Source organism: Lineus longissimus, chromosome 7 (assembly GCF_910592395.1).
Source record: "Lineus longissimus chromosome 7, tnLinLong1.2, whole genome shotgun sequence".
In the NCBI taxonomy this organism is placed as follows: domain Eukaryota; kingdom Metazoa; phylum Nemertea; class Pilidiophora; order Heteronemertea; family Lineidae; genus Lineus; species Lineus longissimus.
Genome location: NC_088314.1, coordinates 11,656,668 through 11,672,415, shown reverse-complemented (window position 1 = coordinate 11,672,415; position 15,748 = coordinate 11,656,668). Strand labels below are relative to the sequence as shown.

General features: G+C 42.3%; 1 protein-coding gene across 2 annotated transcripts in view; it reads left to right on the top strand.

Annotated features, from left to right (window-relative positions):
• Positions 1-15,748, top strand: part of LOC135490654 (NADH dehydrogenase [ubiquinone] 1 alpha subcomplex assembly factor 3-like) — a 177,221-nt gene that overhangs the window by 115,560 nt on the left and 45,913 nt on the right. The window contains exon 8 of one of the 2 annotated variants that reach the window (XM_064775964.1): positions 280-1,667. The exons of the other annotated variant lie outside the window; for it this stretch is intronic. Within the exon in view, the coding sequence (XP_064632034.1) occupies positions 280-621 (342 nt within the window). The 3' untranslated portion in view covers positions 622-1,667. Of the gene's footprint in view, positions 1-279; positions 1,668-15,748 lie in introns of those variants that run through there. 2 annotated transcript variants of the gene reach the window in all.

Here is a 15,748-nt window from a genome sequence, read left to right as displayed (position 1 = left end):
TATGTATTTGTGGTTAAATTGACAATGGCAATGTCAGCTTCAATGCGGCTTGGCCAGAGCGACTTCATTGACGAGTATTAAGGACCGTATTTGTTAAAGCGGTTTGAAAACGATACAGACCGACTTGAGTGTGACACTCCAATGCGTATTTAAGTTTTAATGCGCTGTCAATTTGCTTTAACACGCTAGTGTGACCCCGGCATTAATTGTCCTTGATATTAATCCAAGACAGAATCAAACTTGAACATCATTCGAACTGACCTTTTTATCTATTTTCAGGATCAGGCCTGCGCTACTTTTAACTTTCTTAATGCTGAAGGACGGTATGTGGCAGCTGCTCTCCTACCTCCAACGTACGTTCAAAACTATTTTGATGATTCAATAGACCTTCAGTCACAATTAGATTATCGGGAATTGGACACTTTAGATACAGGCTTCGATGAAATACCTAAAGATGGACAGGGCATGGACCGCCTCATACCACCTCATATGAAGACTTTAGAAGAAGCCTCACAGGCAGGTTTTCAACGGTTTAAAAGTTCATTTTCACAAGGACAAAAAATGAAGGATAAAATGTTTCCAAAAGGAAAACAGGGAGAACCAACATCTGAGCAGGACTGATCTTTAAAGTAGTTTACTGTTTGCATTATCCTCGGGAGTAACCTTGGCCTGGTTCTTCATGAAAAGTTAGACACTTCATTGTCAATAATGTGTTTTACGCAAATCTCACCATTAAAAATTACGCTGATCAACGTCCATTACCCATAAAAGGGTCACTCAGGATCCAAAATTCTTTCACCAATTTACTGTACAGTACAACCTCTCTATTGCGGACACACATGGGACTGGGCGTTGGTGTCCGTAATGTAGAGGAGTCCTTTATAGGGAGGTTATGCCATTATTGTCCAAAAGGTGTAGTCGTGTTTATGAACACGGGAGTCGTGAAGCCTGCAAATTCCATATTCCATTTAGTTTGTCAAAAAAATGGATTAACATGGGGGTCGTGAAGCTTACATATAACATATTCCATTTAGTTGTATAAATATTAACTACTTCAAATAATTTTATGCCATTTATATGCGAACTTGAAATTAGTAAATTGGCATTTCTAGTGGAGGTAATATTAATTTGCCAACATTGATATATGCAGGTTGTGTTCCCACGCTACATATTACATAGACAGCGTACATCATTATAGTAATACTTGTTATTAGAGCACAAGGGGACAAACAACTCAATGGACTGCAATTAATGTTACAATATACAGTAGCTTGGCACTGTGATGCACAGTGTAGATAATTAAACAAAACATTCTGTTTTAATTAGAAGAGCAACGGACATTAAATTCACTCCACTCCAATTAACTGAACTTAGTGTCTAATTATGTTCATCAATTACGCAAACTTCACACCTGTTAGGTCTAATCGACTACCTACGTGAACATGTTGCCCTGTTTGGCAATTGACCTGGAAGAAGGAGAGCGAGTTTTCATGAATAAATCGGAGAATGAATCGTTTCTAAAACGGGGTTTATTGCACCCAAAATGTCAGCGTCCGGCTCCGGTTTGCGCGATCCCAGCATCCCTTGCGCTACCGCGTCCCTAACAACCACGCCAAAAATTTTTGTGTCCCCAACAATTTCACCCCCACGCCACACTCTCCCCCCCCACAATGAATGTCGTCCGCGACATTGGAACATAGAATCCCATCTGAAAAGTTTTGTATTCTGGAGTCTACAGACAGTAATGCCAGAGTCATTGATAAAACACACAAAATTCTGTGGTTGTCGAACCCCCTAGAATTAGCAAAAAGAATATAGGAATCCAGTGGCCATCTAGATCCCAATTTCTGTCCTTAAAGACCATGCTCAAATTCCAGCCTAGTATCCAACAGGATTGAGACACCAAGAAATACATAACTTTCCCCACATAACTTTCTACTCCACACTCCACACTTGATTCAAGGCACTTCCAGAGTAAAGCACAAGATGACCTAAATTAGGTAACTAATAACAATAACATCAACATATAAACATGTACCCTAAGAAAAAAATCTCTATTGTACCATTAGCGAAATTCTGCCCCTGAACTTAGAAAACTGAATAATCATTCTGAGGACCCAAAAATGGATTCACCCATGGGCTATACCTCGCCTGACCCCCAGCTGGCACCCAACCCCATGGTTGTCCCCCAACAGTCATTTGTCCCACATGCATCTGGGGCTGGTGATATGACATGTATGTTGGTAACCCTAATTGGTCATAGGTTAATGTCTTTGGTGCAATCCTCGTTCGCTGTGGTCTCCCTTCTGGTGGTGGAAGGTCCCCCTCCTCTGAATCAGAGTCCACTGAGCTATCCGGCTCTGGAGGTTCCACCAATACATTGGGCGTGACAGCTGGTTTCCTCCTGGACTACCAAGTATTCCTCATCCTCTGAACTAGAGTCACCTTGCTCCACTCTAGGGGCTACTTGTCCAGGCTGTCTTCTCTTAGTCCTCTGTTTTGGTTTTATGCCTCTGTTTGTGTCCATGGGCAACTCGTCACACTGATAGAGCAGATTCCTATGAAGGGTTCGAATCCGTCCCGGCCCATTTTCCGGTTTAACTTCATAAACTGGTGCATCATCCACCACTCGTCTCACAACCACATGTATGACTTGCTCCCAATATGACCTGAGTTTTCCGGGCCCTCCTCGCTCATTTAAATTTCGAACCAGTACACGATCACCCGCTTCCAGTGTTGCACTTCTTAATCCCAGGTCATACCCGTTCTGTGCTGCTTCTTGTGCTTGTTGGTATGCATCCTGTAGGCCTTTCCTCCTGAAGTCTCCTAAATAATGCATTCTCGAAGTCCCCAACCTGATCGTGGTGAATTCGACTTGGGAATCCAAATCGCGGAATAAAGTCATTGAATAATTTATCTGCAGCCGTCCTAGCCGATTTATTTCGAGTTGGATAGCCTTGAGCAAAGCGAGTGAAATGGTCCACCACGACTAATATATATTCGTAGCCCCCTTCGACTTTTCAAGGTGCAGAAAATCAATTGACACCAGTTCGAATGGAAATGTTGTAATCACTGGTTTCAATTCTGCTTTCCGCTGGACGTTTAGTCTCTTGTCTTTTATGCACTTGCATACTTCCGTGACAAAATGGGTGATATCCCTTGCCATGCCAGGCCAGTGGAATCTCTCTTTGGCAGTTATAATTACCCTCTCCGCGCCGGGATGGCCCATTTTACAGTGAAGCTCATTGTAGACCATATTCTGGTGCTTTTTGGGCAGACAAAGTTGGGACACCTGAGAACCATCAGTAAACTGGTAAGTTCGATGCAGGATTCCATTGTCATCGATGCTCAAGCGGTCAAAATCCCTTAGCCAAATTTTCACCAACTGTCCCTCTTGACCAAGCTGTTTCTTTGTCGGTCTTTCTTTCCCTTGACACCACTTTCGCACTCTCTGTAGCACTGGATCTTGCTCCTGATCTTCCTTGAATTGGGTCTTGGTTATGGTCTCTACTGGGATAAACTGACTATCTTCCCGTAGCTCGTCAGCCGCGATGGCCCCCAATAATTGACAGTCAATCCAGCCCAAGTCCACAGCCTCCTGTCCCCCCATCATGGCCCTCACGTGTTCCTGATTAACACTGTTGGAACATTCCCCAATATACTTGTCAACATCTAGTGGCATTCTTGACAAGACATCAGCATCTATATTTTGCCGACCTGATTTGAAATTCAGGGTCAGGTTGAAATCTGAAAGTTCGGCCACCCACCGCTGTCTTGCTGCATCCAATTTTGCCGATGACAAAATGTAAGTTAAGGGATTATTATCCGTATAAACATCAACCTGGGGGGCGTAATAAAGATAGTCCCGGAATCGCTAACACACGGCCCATTTAAGGGCCAGGAATTCCAACTTTCCAGAGTGATAATTATAATTCTTTTCTGATGGGGTCAGGTTCGAGAGCCATAGGCAATGGGTGCCAGCTGTTGATTTGCTTGCTTTTGGTAGACAATCGCCCCCAGGCCCTCTTGAGATGCATCCACATGCAGTATAATGGGCTGGTTAAAATCCGGAAATGCCATCACCTCCGGACTCTTCAAAACGTCAATCAGCTCTTTCAATACCTCTTGGTGTTTGTCTGTCCAATTCACACTTTGCCGCGAGTCTGCCTGGCCCACTCTTGGCTTGGTCTTCCTCTTTGGCTGCCAATTCTCATCTTTTTCTCAACAAGTCGTACAAACATTTGCTTCTCCTGCTGAAATCTGGGATGTATTTCCTGAAATACCCAAGTAGGCCCAGCAACTTCCTGACCTCTCTCACCGTCTGAGGCCTCTTGTCGCTAAGAGCTCTCACCGCTTCATAATCTGCTGGGTCCATCCGACTCTCCTCTGCAGACAAAAGTTGCCCCAAAAACATTTTGCATTTAGAGCACGATAGTCCAAGGATAGCCTCAAGGACGAATCCTTCTTCCGAACACAGACCATGGGGCTAGAATATGCAGAGGCAGACTTCTGAATCCATCCCTTGTTCAACAAATCGATTATGTAGTCGTTAACCTCATTGTATAACGGCGGGGTACTGAGCGATAGGTTTGTTTCACGGGTTCTGGGTCCAACAGGTCTATGGAAAGTTGAAGTTCCGGGACACAGCCGATGTCATCGTCCGTCTTGGAAAAAGCATGACATTCTTCCCGTAGCATGTCCTTACTTGCTTTACTTGGTCTGGCGTCAGTATGGTATTGTCCAGCTCAATCTTTGGGTCCCATAAGTCATCATCTTGGTTCATCTCCCTTCGTCTGATGTGACATTGTTTTGAGTCACAACCATACTGACCTGTCCCCACGGTCACCTCATTAACTTGTCCTGTTACAGCTTGATCTCGGACATCATAAGTCTCAGGCGGCCTAAGGGTGACCACTGATTTTACTGGAACCAAACACCCCACACTAGTCCCCTTTCTAATAACCACCGGGCTACCCTTGTTGTTTTTAACTGGAATGTTAACGCTACATACAGACCCACGAGTGAGTTTGACTGATGACTCAGGAATTTGTATGCCATCTTGATGCTCCAAATATTCCCCTGGCAAGAACATAGCAACCTCGCCCCCATGCGCAGCACCCGAGCGGACAAAACATTTTAGTGTTTGGCATTGCCCTGCTTTGATTACCACATTTGCTTTACCAGTCTTTGCTACCCCTATCTCTCCATCCTCCACTCGACTCAGCACTTGAACCAAGGACTGCACAGTCTCTGGACTACTATTCTGAAATAGTGATTGAAAGTAAGGGTTGCATTTCATCATGTGAGTAATATCATTAAAACCAACAATCGGTCGATCCAGCCTGGTTGAAGTGACGACAAAAGGAACCATCAGTGGCTCCCCACCTGACCCTTGGGTCACCTCCAACTCAATCCACCCCTTCAAACCTACTGAATCCCCGCTTGCAGAAGTTACGACAAGCTTCTTTTCAAACAGTTCCCCCAGTTCTCGGATTCCCTTCCCCGGAAAATTCAACTGGACCCATGTTTCTTCAACCAACCTGACCTGAGCCCCTGTGTCCCAAAGCACATGGTGATTTTTGCCCTCAAGTTTTAGAGTTACTACACATTTTTCTCCTACCAACTTGGCAACTTTATTTCGCAGTTTTGGGGTGAGTTCATATACACTGCCCTTGAGTTCATCAAGTACTAACTTACAGTTCCCCTCACCAGAGTTCAGAGTTCTTATTGCTTGACACACTGGTTTATGTGTTACCCAATGGTGTTTTTGACAAGTCTTAGAGCAGTAGCACCCTGCATGACAAGCAGAGCATCGCTTTACCTCAGACACGGGTACCTCCCCCTGGCAGAATACACAAGTTCGATGAGTATGCTCACAATCCTCGGCCACCTCATCCTCGGGTGTTGCAGAGGTGGCCCCGACTAGTTTCCCTGCTTCGAATTTACTGTACAGAAAGCCTGGTAGTGGTCCTCACTGCTGCACTTTTTGCAGTGGATGCAATGCTGCACTTCACCTTGTACACACGCTGCACACCGATTCCTGAATCGCCGATCCACACGACCCCCTGTTGTGTACGTGTTTGATGTTCCTGCGACCGACTTAGGAAGGTTCCGTTTCAGCTGGTTGACTTCAAGTTTTAACGCTCTGACCGTTTCCAACACCTCTTTCACCATTCCCTCAGATTCCTGAACTTCTAGGCTCTTGACCTTCATCATAGTTCCTCGTTTAGTCTGCATCTCGACCTGTCTTCGGACCAACTCACTAAATCCTTCAATCAGCGCCTCATCAGTCACATAGCCCTCGATATTACATTGCAGTTCAATTCTGAGAAAATCGTTCTCCAGACCTGTGCAAAGTGTCCGCTTAAACTGGGTCTCCACCAACTTTTGATCATAACTAGTGTCCACACTCGCCCGTGAGATGCTAACCAATTTTTGCCGCAAGGCCAAGGCCCTAAACAAAAAGTCCTGTGCCTGTGGTGACTCCTTGCTAATTTGTTTAAGATTACATAAATCCTGGAAAAGTTCTGTTGGAGTCTCTTCATTATAAAAAGACCGAATAATATTGGTGAGGTTTTTCAAAGACAGTTCATCACAGGCCTCAACATATGCCCTCAGCTTACAACTAGGCTTTACTGCCTTGATCACTGCATCGACTAATTCGATTTCGACATGTCCCTTCTTTTTACCAGTCTCAATTTGGTGTAGTAAACTGAGGAAACTTCGATCACTACTGGAATCCCCAATGGTTCCCGCCAACTTAAATTCCCCCATCAATGCATTGGTCATCGTAACCCCAGCGGCTGGGTCCTTGCTCTTGAATGTATCCACAGCCTCCCGCAAAGCCATGGAAATCTCATCTAGCTGCTTCAATCCCCCGTCAGCCTCGCCTTCACTTGTACGGATAATTTTCTCCAACTCAGCAAGGATATTTGGGCCACTCATCGCCATGGTGTCCTTTCCCGCAGTCACCGACGTCAATCATTTCCGCAGAATGCCCAACTCCGCTCCATACAGCTCCTTTCTCAGCGTAATCATTTTCTCCGCTGCAGCCATGTTGATGTGATGACCAATTCTCCGCGCTCTCCTGGCTAACTTCTTCCTTTTATGTTTCCCGGCTGAGCCCCCAAATGTTGCCCGGTTTGGCAATTGACCTGAAAGAAGGAGAGCGAGTTTTCATGAATAAATCGGAGAATGAATCGTTTCTAAAACGGGGTTTATTGCACCCAAAATGTCAGCGTCCGGCTCCGGTTTGCGCGATCCCAGCATCCCTTGCGCTACCGCGTCCCTAACAACCACGCCAACATTTTTTGTGTCCCCAACAATTTCACCCCCACACCACAAACACGGGAAGCCATTGTTTTTGTTTACTGTCCGTAATTGCGTGGTGATTGGACCAAAAAGTCACCATGGCCGTGTCTGTAATTCGGAGTAGAGAGGTGTCTGCCCTAGCGAGGTTTTGGTTAAAGCAAATGACTTAGAAAAAAATTGGGACTGAACGAAAATGTCCGTAATGCGGAGGTGTCCGCCTGGCAGAGGTGTCCGCAAGGGGAGGTTCTGCTGTATTTTCTTAGACGCAGCGATCAGTTTTGAATTCGTTGTGACAAACTGGCGGAGTCATTAAGAATTAGTCTACATTGTCACAGCGGCCGTTTTTCAATAAGACCAGAACTGGACGAAAGCATTAACTTCTAAAACATAACACCAGATACAGCTGACTGCAAAATGGAACGCGAGTTCCTTTGTAATTATAAGTTCGTAATTCGTAATTCGTCATTCATATTCGTCAGATTAATGATAACTCCTTTCCATTTAAATCTAGTTAAAGTTAACATAAAGATGGTACCTAAACTTCTTGAAAGGACCCTAAAACAAATTTGGATGCATGATACCTGCACTATGTTAAACTATGTTTCTATTTTCCTGAGCCACCAGTAAATGCAAACTGTGTACCCCTTTAACAACTGTTGTGGCGTTATCTCTTCCGGTTAAATCCACTTAAAGTTACATCTTCTTTGACCTTTTAAAGGCCTACGCCGTTCGTTCACAAAGAATAACTGTTGGTCGAACCTTAATCTAGTTCCTAATTTTAACGCCAGGCGATGCCAATTGTCAATCTCAATGCACTGTACATGTAGGCGTGCGCGTGCATGTTATTTGTATACAATTGATGCATGTATGATGTTTCCTGATCCCTGAGTTGTTAGTTGATAGTTGTTTGGCTCTCAACAAGCTTTGAATGGTCTCAATATAGAGTCCCTCTCAGTAGCGGGGATTGACGTCCAAGTGACAACAGGACCAGTGAGAAACCTGGGAGTTCTTTTCGATCAAACAATGTCAATGGAAAATCAAGTGAATAGTGTTGTAAAATCTGCAACGTACCATCTTCGGAACATTGGCCAGATACGCAATTGTCTCACCGAAAGTGCAGCTAAACTCCTGATCCAATCCCTTGTGTTAACAAGACTGGATTATTGCAACAGCCTCCTTGCCGGCATTGCCAAGAACCTAATGCACAAACTCCAACTTACACAAAATCATGCAGCCAGGATAATAAATCGAACTCGTCATGACCAGCACATTACACCCGTGCTCAGGAGGCTACACTGGCTTCCTATTTCTCAAAGAATTGACTTCAAGGTGTCACTCCTTTTGTTTAAGTGCAAAGCTGACCTTGCCCCATGCTATCTATCAGATATTGTGCCACTGTATGAACCCAGCCAATCCCTGAGGTCCCAGAACCTAGGTTTGCTCTAAGTACCCAGGTAGCGCCTGGCATCATATGGTGGCAGAAGTTTTGTGGTGTATGCTACACAACTCTGGAACAGACTAGACATGAATGTGCGAAATGCTCCAACTGTGAGCACATTCAAAAAGGTGCTGAAGTCGAGATTATGGTGACTATGTTTTCAAAGCGCAGCCGAGCAATCATACGTTATTGGATAATTGCGCTATATAAGTCTTATTTGAATTGAATTGAATTGAACTGAGTGATAATTTAGGTTATGTGTAACCTCGGTTTGTAATATGAAAGTAAGGTGTGTTGTTTCAAAACGGCAAATTTTCTCTGGTGCAGGCATGGCAGTGGCATGTGCCATTTTATGGAAACGACCACCAAAGTAAACGGTGTAAGCCTTTAAGGTCTGATTTCGCTGGCCGGCAAGAGATTGTTTTCCTCCGTTTTACACAGCCCGATCTCGCCACACATAGAAATATGGTGTCGCAAAAAATTAGACGCCTTCAGCTTTAAGTCGGGGAATCCCGCTCTGTATTTTTGTCCCCCCCCCCGTCGAAGACGAGATAGGGACTATCAAATTCAAACGCTGTCAGTGTGTCCAATACCAGCCCAACCTCGTAACATTGCCCTGTGTTGTATACTGTGCATGTGCCAGTGTGTAGAAGATGGTGTCTTGAGGATGATGTTGTATCCAGTACTTTGTTTCAAAAAAAACAAATAACTAAAGGCGTATTCATTATTTTGAGACAATCTACTTACATAAGAATTGATGAAGTCTAAATGCTTTTGGTGTTGAAAATCAAATTATTTTGTTGTGTTTTTCTTGACGAGAGGAACAGCATCAAAACATCGGTCGTTCTGATCGTTTACGACATTCGCCATTTTGGGTCAACAGTGTTCTCGTTCTCCACCTGATTAACCCTTTCGGACCTGAGCAACCGTGCACGGTTGATCTTGACCCCACAGCAATTACCCGAGCAACCGTGGGGCCGTTGATGCAGAAGATCGTTGATAACTAGCAAATTACGGTGCTGCCATCTTCGAACTGCCTATCAAACCAATGTCTACAATCAATGAAACCAGTCTCGCTGGTTTCGGGGATTCCCCACCGATATATACGGCCGTAGTAGACATTTGTACTCCATGCATTGTAGAGCAGCAGCGCGGCGATATGGCGGCAAAACGGAAAGCACATTTGTCTACTGAAGATGTTCTTGCGGCGCTCGATGATGATAGCGAGTCCGATTTAGACCTGGGGGGTGAAGATATGGAGCTGTCAGATGGGGAAAACATTGATTCGGACTGGGAGTTCAACCACTCGGACCATGAATCATACAATCTTACATGTCGCAGTTGCGGGTGTGAAAAATTCAAAAACAGGGTGATCTTGTATTTGTTCACCTAAATATCAGGTAAAAACAATTTTTTTATCACAGTTTCAAAGTTCTAATAGTTATTATAAAGATATAATAACAAAAGAAGTGGTTTTTACCATTTATTTTGGCTGAAATATGAAATTATGTCGTTTTCGTCAGATTTTGATGTTTTCGCCCTATGAGGAAAATGTCCCCAAAATCATAATTTCGAAGATAATTGAAAAAAAAATGTGTGAAAATGAATATGCCCCACCCCCCGACCTTTTCCATGCAGTTTTTGTTCGTGGTTCTTGAAACTAAGAGAGCCAAGAATTTTCAAATTAAAAAAAATCACTTGCGGACAGTTTTGAGAATATGCTAATGAGGTCACATGACCTCATTAGCATTAAAAAATTATTTTTTTTCCCTACCAAAATATTCTCTATTTAGTTGTATATCCAACCCAAGCAGTCATTTTCCTCTATCTCTCTTATTTTCAATACACCAGGCGAGCAGAAAAAAGCTCTAAAAATCCCCATTTTGGGTCTGGGTAGATGGGTGGGTTAGGTGTTGGGTCCGAAAGGGTTAACTTGAAATTGACAATTAGTACTCTACTGTAAATGGTGTAAGTTGTGGACTGTATATTGTGATCGTATGTGAAACGTCCTTCCTTGGTAGTATGCCATGGAGCAGGTATGAGATAATGCATATTGGCCAAGCCTAGAGCAGCCGAATCGGCCGCCCCCATCAATCATGCCTGGTGTGAGATCAGAGGGTAGGGTACCGCTATTTAGCGCCTATTTGCAAAGAACATGACAATTAAAGAATACGGCAGGAGGGATAGCTGGACCTAGTCATAACAATACCTTTACCATGTTTACAGGAGGAAGCCAGCCGTTTTGTCTGTCTGAAAATAGGTCACCACGCTGTCATCCGACAATAGATAGGACATGTTAATCTCCGCAAATGTCACGCAGGGGTCGCAAAAATCCAAATTTGCCAAATATAGCCTAGGCCTGCAAGTAGCTTCAGTGCAGAAGCCCATAAGCATGATTCAATGGAGATTCCCTAAGACCGCAATTGATTTTTTAAGCCTTTTAGCAGTTAGATTGTCAATGTTTGACCGCGACGCATCAAATACTGCGTGGGGTTGTGAATCTGAAATTTTGTTATGATATTCCGGACAGTCGGGCAAGTAAATGGTAAAAAATAAACTGGTAGTTGACCGAGGAAATTTTTTGATAATCGTCAAATTAGACAGACATTGATATTTCCACTCTTCAGCCAACTGGCAGAAAAATCTCAAAACACGCCCCCTATTACCAAATTAGCAAAATTCGAAATTAATTTTTTCATCAAATATTTTCTTTATATCTGTAGACTCTCCAACCTATGAATATTCATTAGTGGTCTTGTCTCTTATTAATCGGAATCAAATTGGCGGCATTTCAACAATCTAACATACCCCATGTACACACACGATCTATTATAATGCATTCGGTGGGAGTGCTAGCATTGGGAGAAAGCGCCACCGTTACATCCAGTCGGAGCCGCTCGTGTATGCAATGTTTTTGGTTGATACTATAGACAGATTGCATGGTTGAGTTTGCCGAGTTAGCGGATCTCTTTGGTTATAAAACCTACATCAAGAAGTGGCCAAGGTGCCAAGCTAAGGCACTAGTCCTCCGGGCTAGTTGCTCAAAGATTTTATGCTAGACTAAGTTAAGAAATGGCTAGTCCCAGGCGTTGGACTAGAAGATTTTTCAACCCGTCATAATGATATCCGTTATAAATGAGTTGTGTCATCTGTAAGTATTTGAGTGATCATTTCAGATGAGATAGTAATAAAGATTATAGAATATACAGCTTTATCACATGCCAAGGTGTCATCGAAGTTTTGCAAAAACACGTCTCAAAATCAAATCTGATACAAATTGCAGCCGAAAATCATACCAAAACCCTAGATGATCTGAACACCATTAAAAACCGACTTCAGACTTGGCGAAACAAATTTATGCGGTGACGTCACGGCTTTTCCAAGATGGCGCTGCAAACTCGATCCACGGCCAAGGGAAAATCAAGTCATCAAATAAAGTTAGATTTTTCGCATCAAATCAGAGTTATTAGTACTTTTCTGCTATGAAATAAGTCTTCAGACAATAAGTTTTCATTTGAATAATGAAAAGTGGTGTTTTGATTGGAAAAAAATAGGGTTTTTAAAACCAATAGCCGGGCACCGATCTTCCAAAATTAGCGATTGTTTCAAAACAGTCTCCCAGATATGGGGCAATCTCTTCATTATCATAATGGAATTTGGAGGCATGTTTACAGATTTTACAAGTTCGACCTAAAACTCACATAGATCCCCATAGATCCCCTCTATTTGTCGAGTAAGCGCCCCTGTAAGATCATGCATTTTCGGACACTAGAACCAAATCTTCCTGCGGATATCGCGGTTTCGGTGATGATTTATGGAGAAATTGACTGTTCTTAAGAGTTGTATGGGACAGAAATGAGTTCATGAATACATGAATATATTATGATATGGGCGGGCTTCTAAGTCAAAACAATAACAAACTCAACTGCATCTCTGCCGTGTATCGCGTAGTGCATTGCCTAGTGTATTTCGTAGTGTATTTTAGCGGAGACATTATTTCCGCACTTTGGCCACTCCAAACTCCTTTTTTATTCGTGGAAGTTAATCTGCTCTGTAAATTTTTTTTTACGCAGGAAGAATCCACACTAGGTATTGCAATATTTCATGTCTATTGGTGTTTTTGTGTACAGGAGCGCACCAGACAGTTAGACGTGGAGATGTGTTCAGTGCTGGTGCTGTCAGTAGACTGAATTTGATTGGCCATAGCGATCAGTAATTTTTAGCTCAGCTGACGTAGTCAGCAGAGCTTGTAAAATGGTTCGATGTCAGCGAGTCAGGCAGTCAGTCAGTCAGTCAGTCCATCTGTAAACAATTGTGCGTCGTTTTTCCAACGCAGCATGCACATATCTCATTTTTGACAAAACGATGTATAATGGTGGTATCTATGTATATAAGAGAAGTCGGGACAAAATTCCATCGATTTTCGGGACTTTGATACGATTTTTGTGAAGATCTTTATGAAGTCAATACATCAAGAAAATGGCGGCGATGATTTTGTAAGTGACAAATTTTCTTTTTTAAGCCTTTACGGAAATGTATTTTGGTACGAAACTTCACACGTTTATAGAAAAGATCAACGAGAATGTGTTCAAATGCCCTCATAACGATGAGTTCAACGGAATATGGTCAAAACAACCTTCGAATGGAGTCAACTTTCTTTGCGAAATTGAAGCGACGACCTCATTTATTTATCGTAATTTATGCAGATCCGAGTCCAGCTGATGGGTGATGTTCTGATTTGTGTTCAAACTATTGGAAACTTCGGAAATTAGTTCTATTAGTTCTACTATTCTGCAGGAGTATATTATAGCCATTGATGTTGACAGCTAAAAGCACGAAAACTTTGTTATAACTCCAGCCGCGCTCCTCCCTCTGGGAGCTGGAGTCAGTATTGTTTTCGCTCAGGTTTCTCGTCCAATCACGTGACCTCTCCAACACTCGATAATGCACTCTTTTCGTCCACATTTTAGGCCAATCTTCGGCATGAACATGAAATCTAATAAGCGCAGTACTTAAATCAGATGTTTCTCTCGCCTTGAAAACATTCCTGGGTAAAATCCATAGAGATTAGCCGAGTTAATCTACTTTTTCCGTGCCTTAAATCTCTTCCGCTGAATTCTATAAATAGAAACTATTAACATCGCGGCAGTGTGGTTCCCATTGTGCGCCCTCCCACTTCACACCATGTCAGGAAGTTTTACGGAGAGGGAGGGCGTAAGAAGAATGGCTAAAATGACGTCACGTTTTCCTGGCAATGCCTCTTGCCAGACCAGTCAAGTATGGCACGCCAAAGCGGAATTATTTCAACCCTGAAAAAATATTAGCAACTACAAATTTCTTGGCAACAGAGAAGCAATACTATTTAAACTTTCAAAAACTAACCCGACAATCTTTTAAAAAAGATAAAAATTTTTAGACTCATGTCAACATTTTGAAAAAACAAGCCAACAATTTTTTTTTCGTGATACTTCGAAAAATTCGTTTACATTTTTTTCTTCACTTAAAAATATTTTCCACGCAATTTAAAAAAAAAATCTTAACAAAATTTTACTGCAACATTTATTTTCGTTCGAGATTTTTTCTTGGCAACATTTTTTTCGTTCAACATTTTTTTCCGTTCAACAACGAGCGCCACCTATGAACTGCTAATAGAACTCGCGCGCAGGGACGAGGTTAAGCTGGGGTACTTCATACTCATAGCAGGTCGGGAATTCTGATCGTTCAGTTGTTGCCATCTCAAAACAAGCGCGTTTTATCATACTTCTCACATAGGATCAGATGAATAAGTTCTCGTGTTGGTTGGTGGTGATTGGTGTGCAGCTAGGATTGTGGTTCATGACGAGTGACAACCACGTGCGTAAGATATTCGTGTAAAGAAACATGCCAGAAGTACCCCGTAGCTAAACCTCGTCTCGAGGGGATATAGTTCAATTAGTTGTGCACAGGTGGCGCTCGTTGTTGGACGAAAAAATTGTTGACGAAAAAAAATGTTGCAAGAAAAAAATCTTGAACGAAAATAAATGTTGCCGTAAAATTTTGTCAACATTTAAAAAAAAATGTTGCGGGAAAATATTTTCAAGAGAAGAAAAAAAATTAAATATTTTTTTCACGAAAAAATGAATTTTTAAAGTTTTTTATGAAGAAAAAAAGTTTAACCCCAAAATAATTTTTTTCTAACGAATTTTTCTAAATGTGAAAAAAAATGTTGGCTTGTTTTCTCAAAATGTTGGATCTATTTTAAATAATGCTTATATTTTGTACAGGGTTGAAATAATTCCGCTAATGTTGGCTTGTTTTCTGAAAATGTTGGATCGTTTTTAAAATGTTGCTAATATTTTGTAGGGTTGAAATAATTCCGCTTTGGCGTGCCATCGTCAAGCATTGGGAAAGCATCTTTAATTGAGACAACGTTAGAACTATAAAAACGAATATGTTAATTTGCAAAATTAAAAGCAGATTTCACCACTAACCAGTCAAATCGGAATACGACGGCGCAAAATGTTCTCGCTTTCCTCCTGCTAAAAAACCTTGTTCCCGCACTCCTATTTTAATTTATGCCAAGGAATATGATATGATCTGTTTTCACTTCTTTGTAATTAAATGGTATTCATATAATGAGATCAATAGTAGTGTCCGTGTCAGATCCCATCGACCGTTCAACTGGTCTTCTCTCCCTGGCCCAGGTGCCTCACACGGACCTTCAGGTCCCCATACTCAAGACCAACTCTTACAATATCGCCCTCAAAACAACCCTGGAGTCATGAATTCACAAGTGCTCCTGTGAAATCTCAGTTCTAGTTTACTTATCAAACTTTATCGAGTGTTATCGAATCGAATTGATGTGTCGATCGTCGGGGCGGATTGATATGTGGTTAGGTTGTGCGTCCAAGGCGATCATGATCATGAATATGCGTGTTGTGTTATCATAACCAGAAAATAAGTTGAAGTTATTATTAGTGATTCTTACATGAGTAAAAAGTAGACGTTTTAAGCAACACA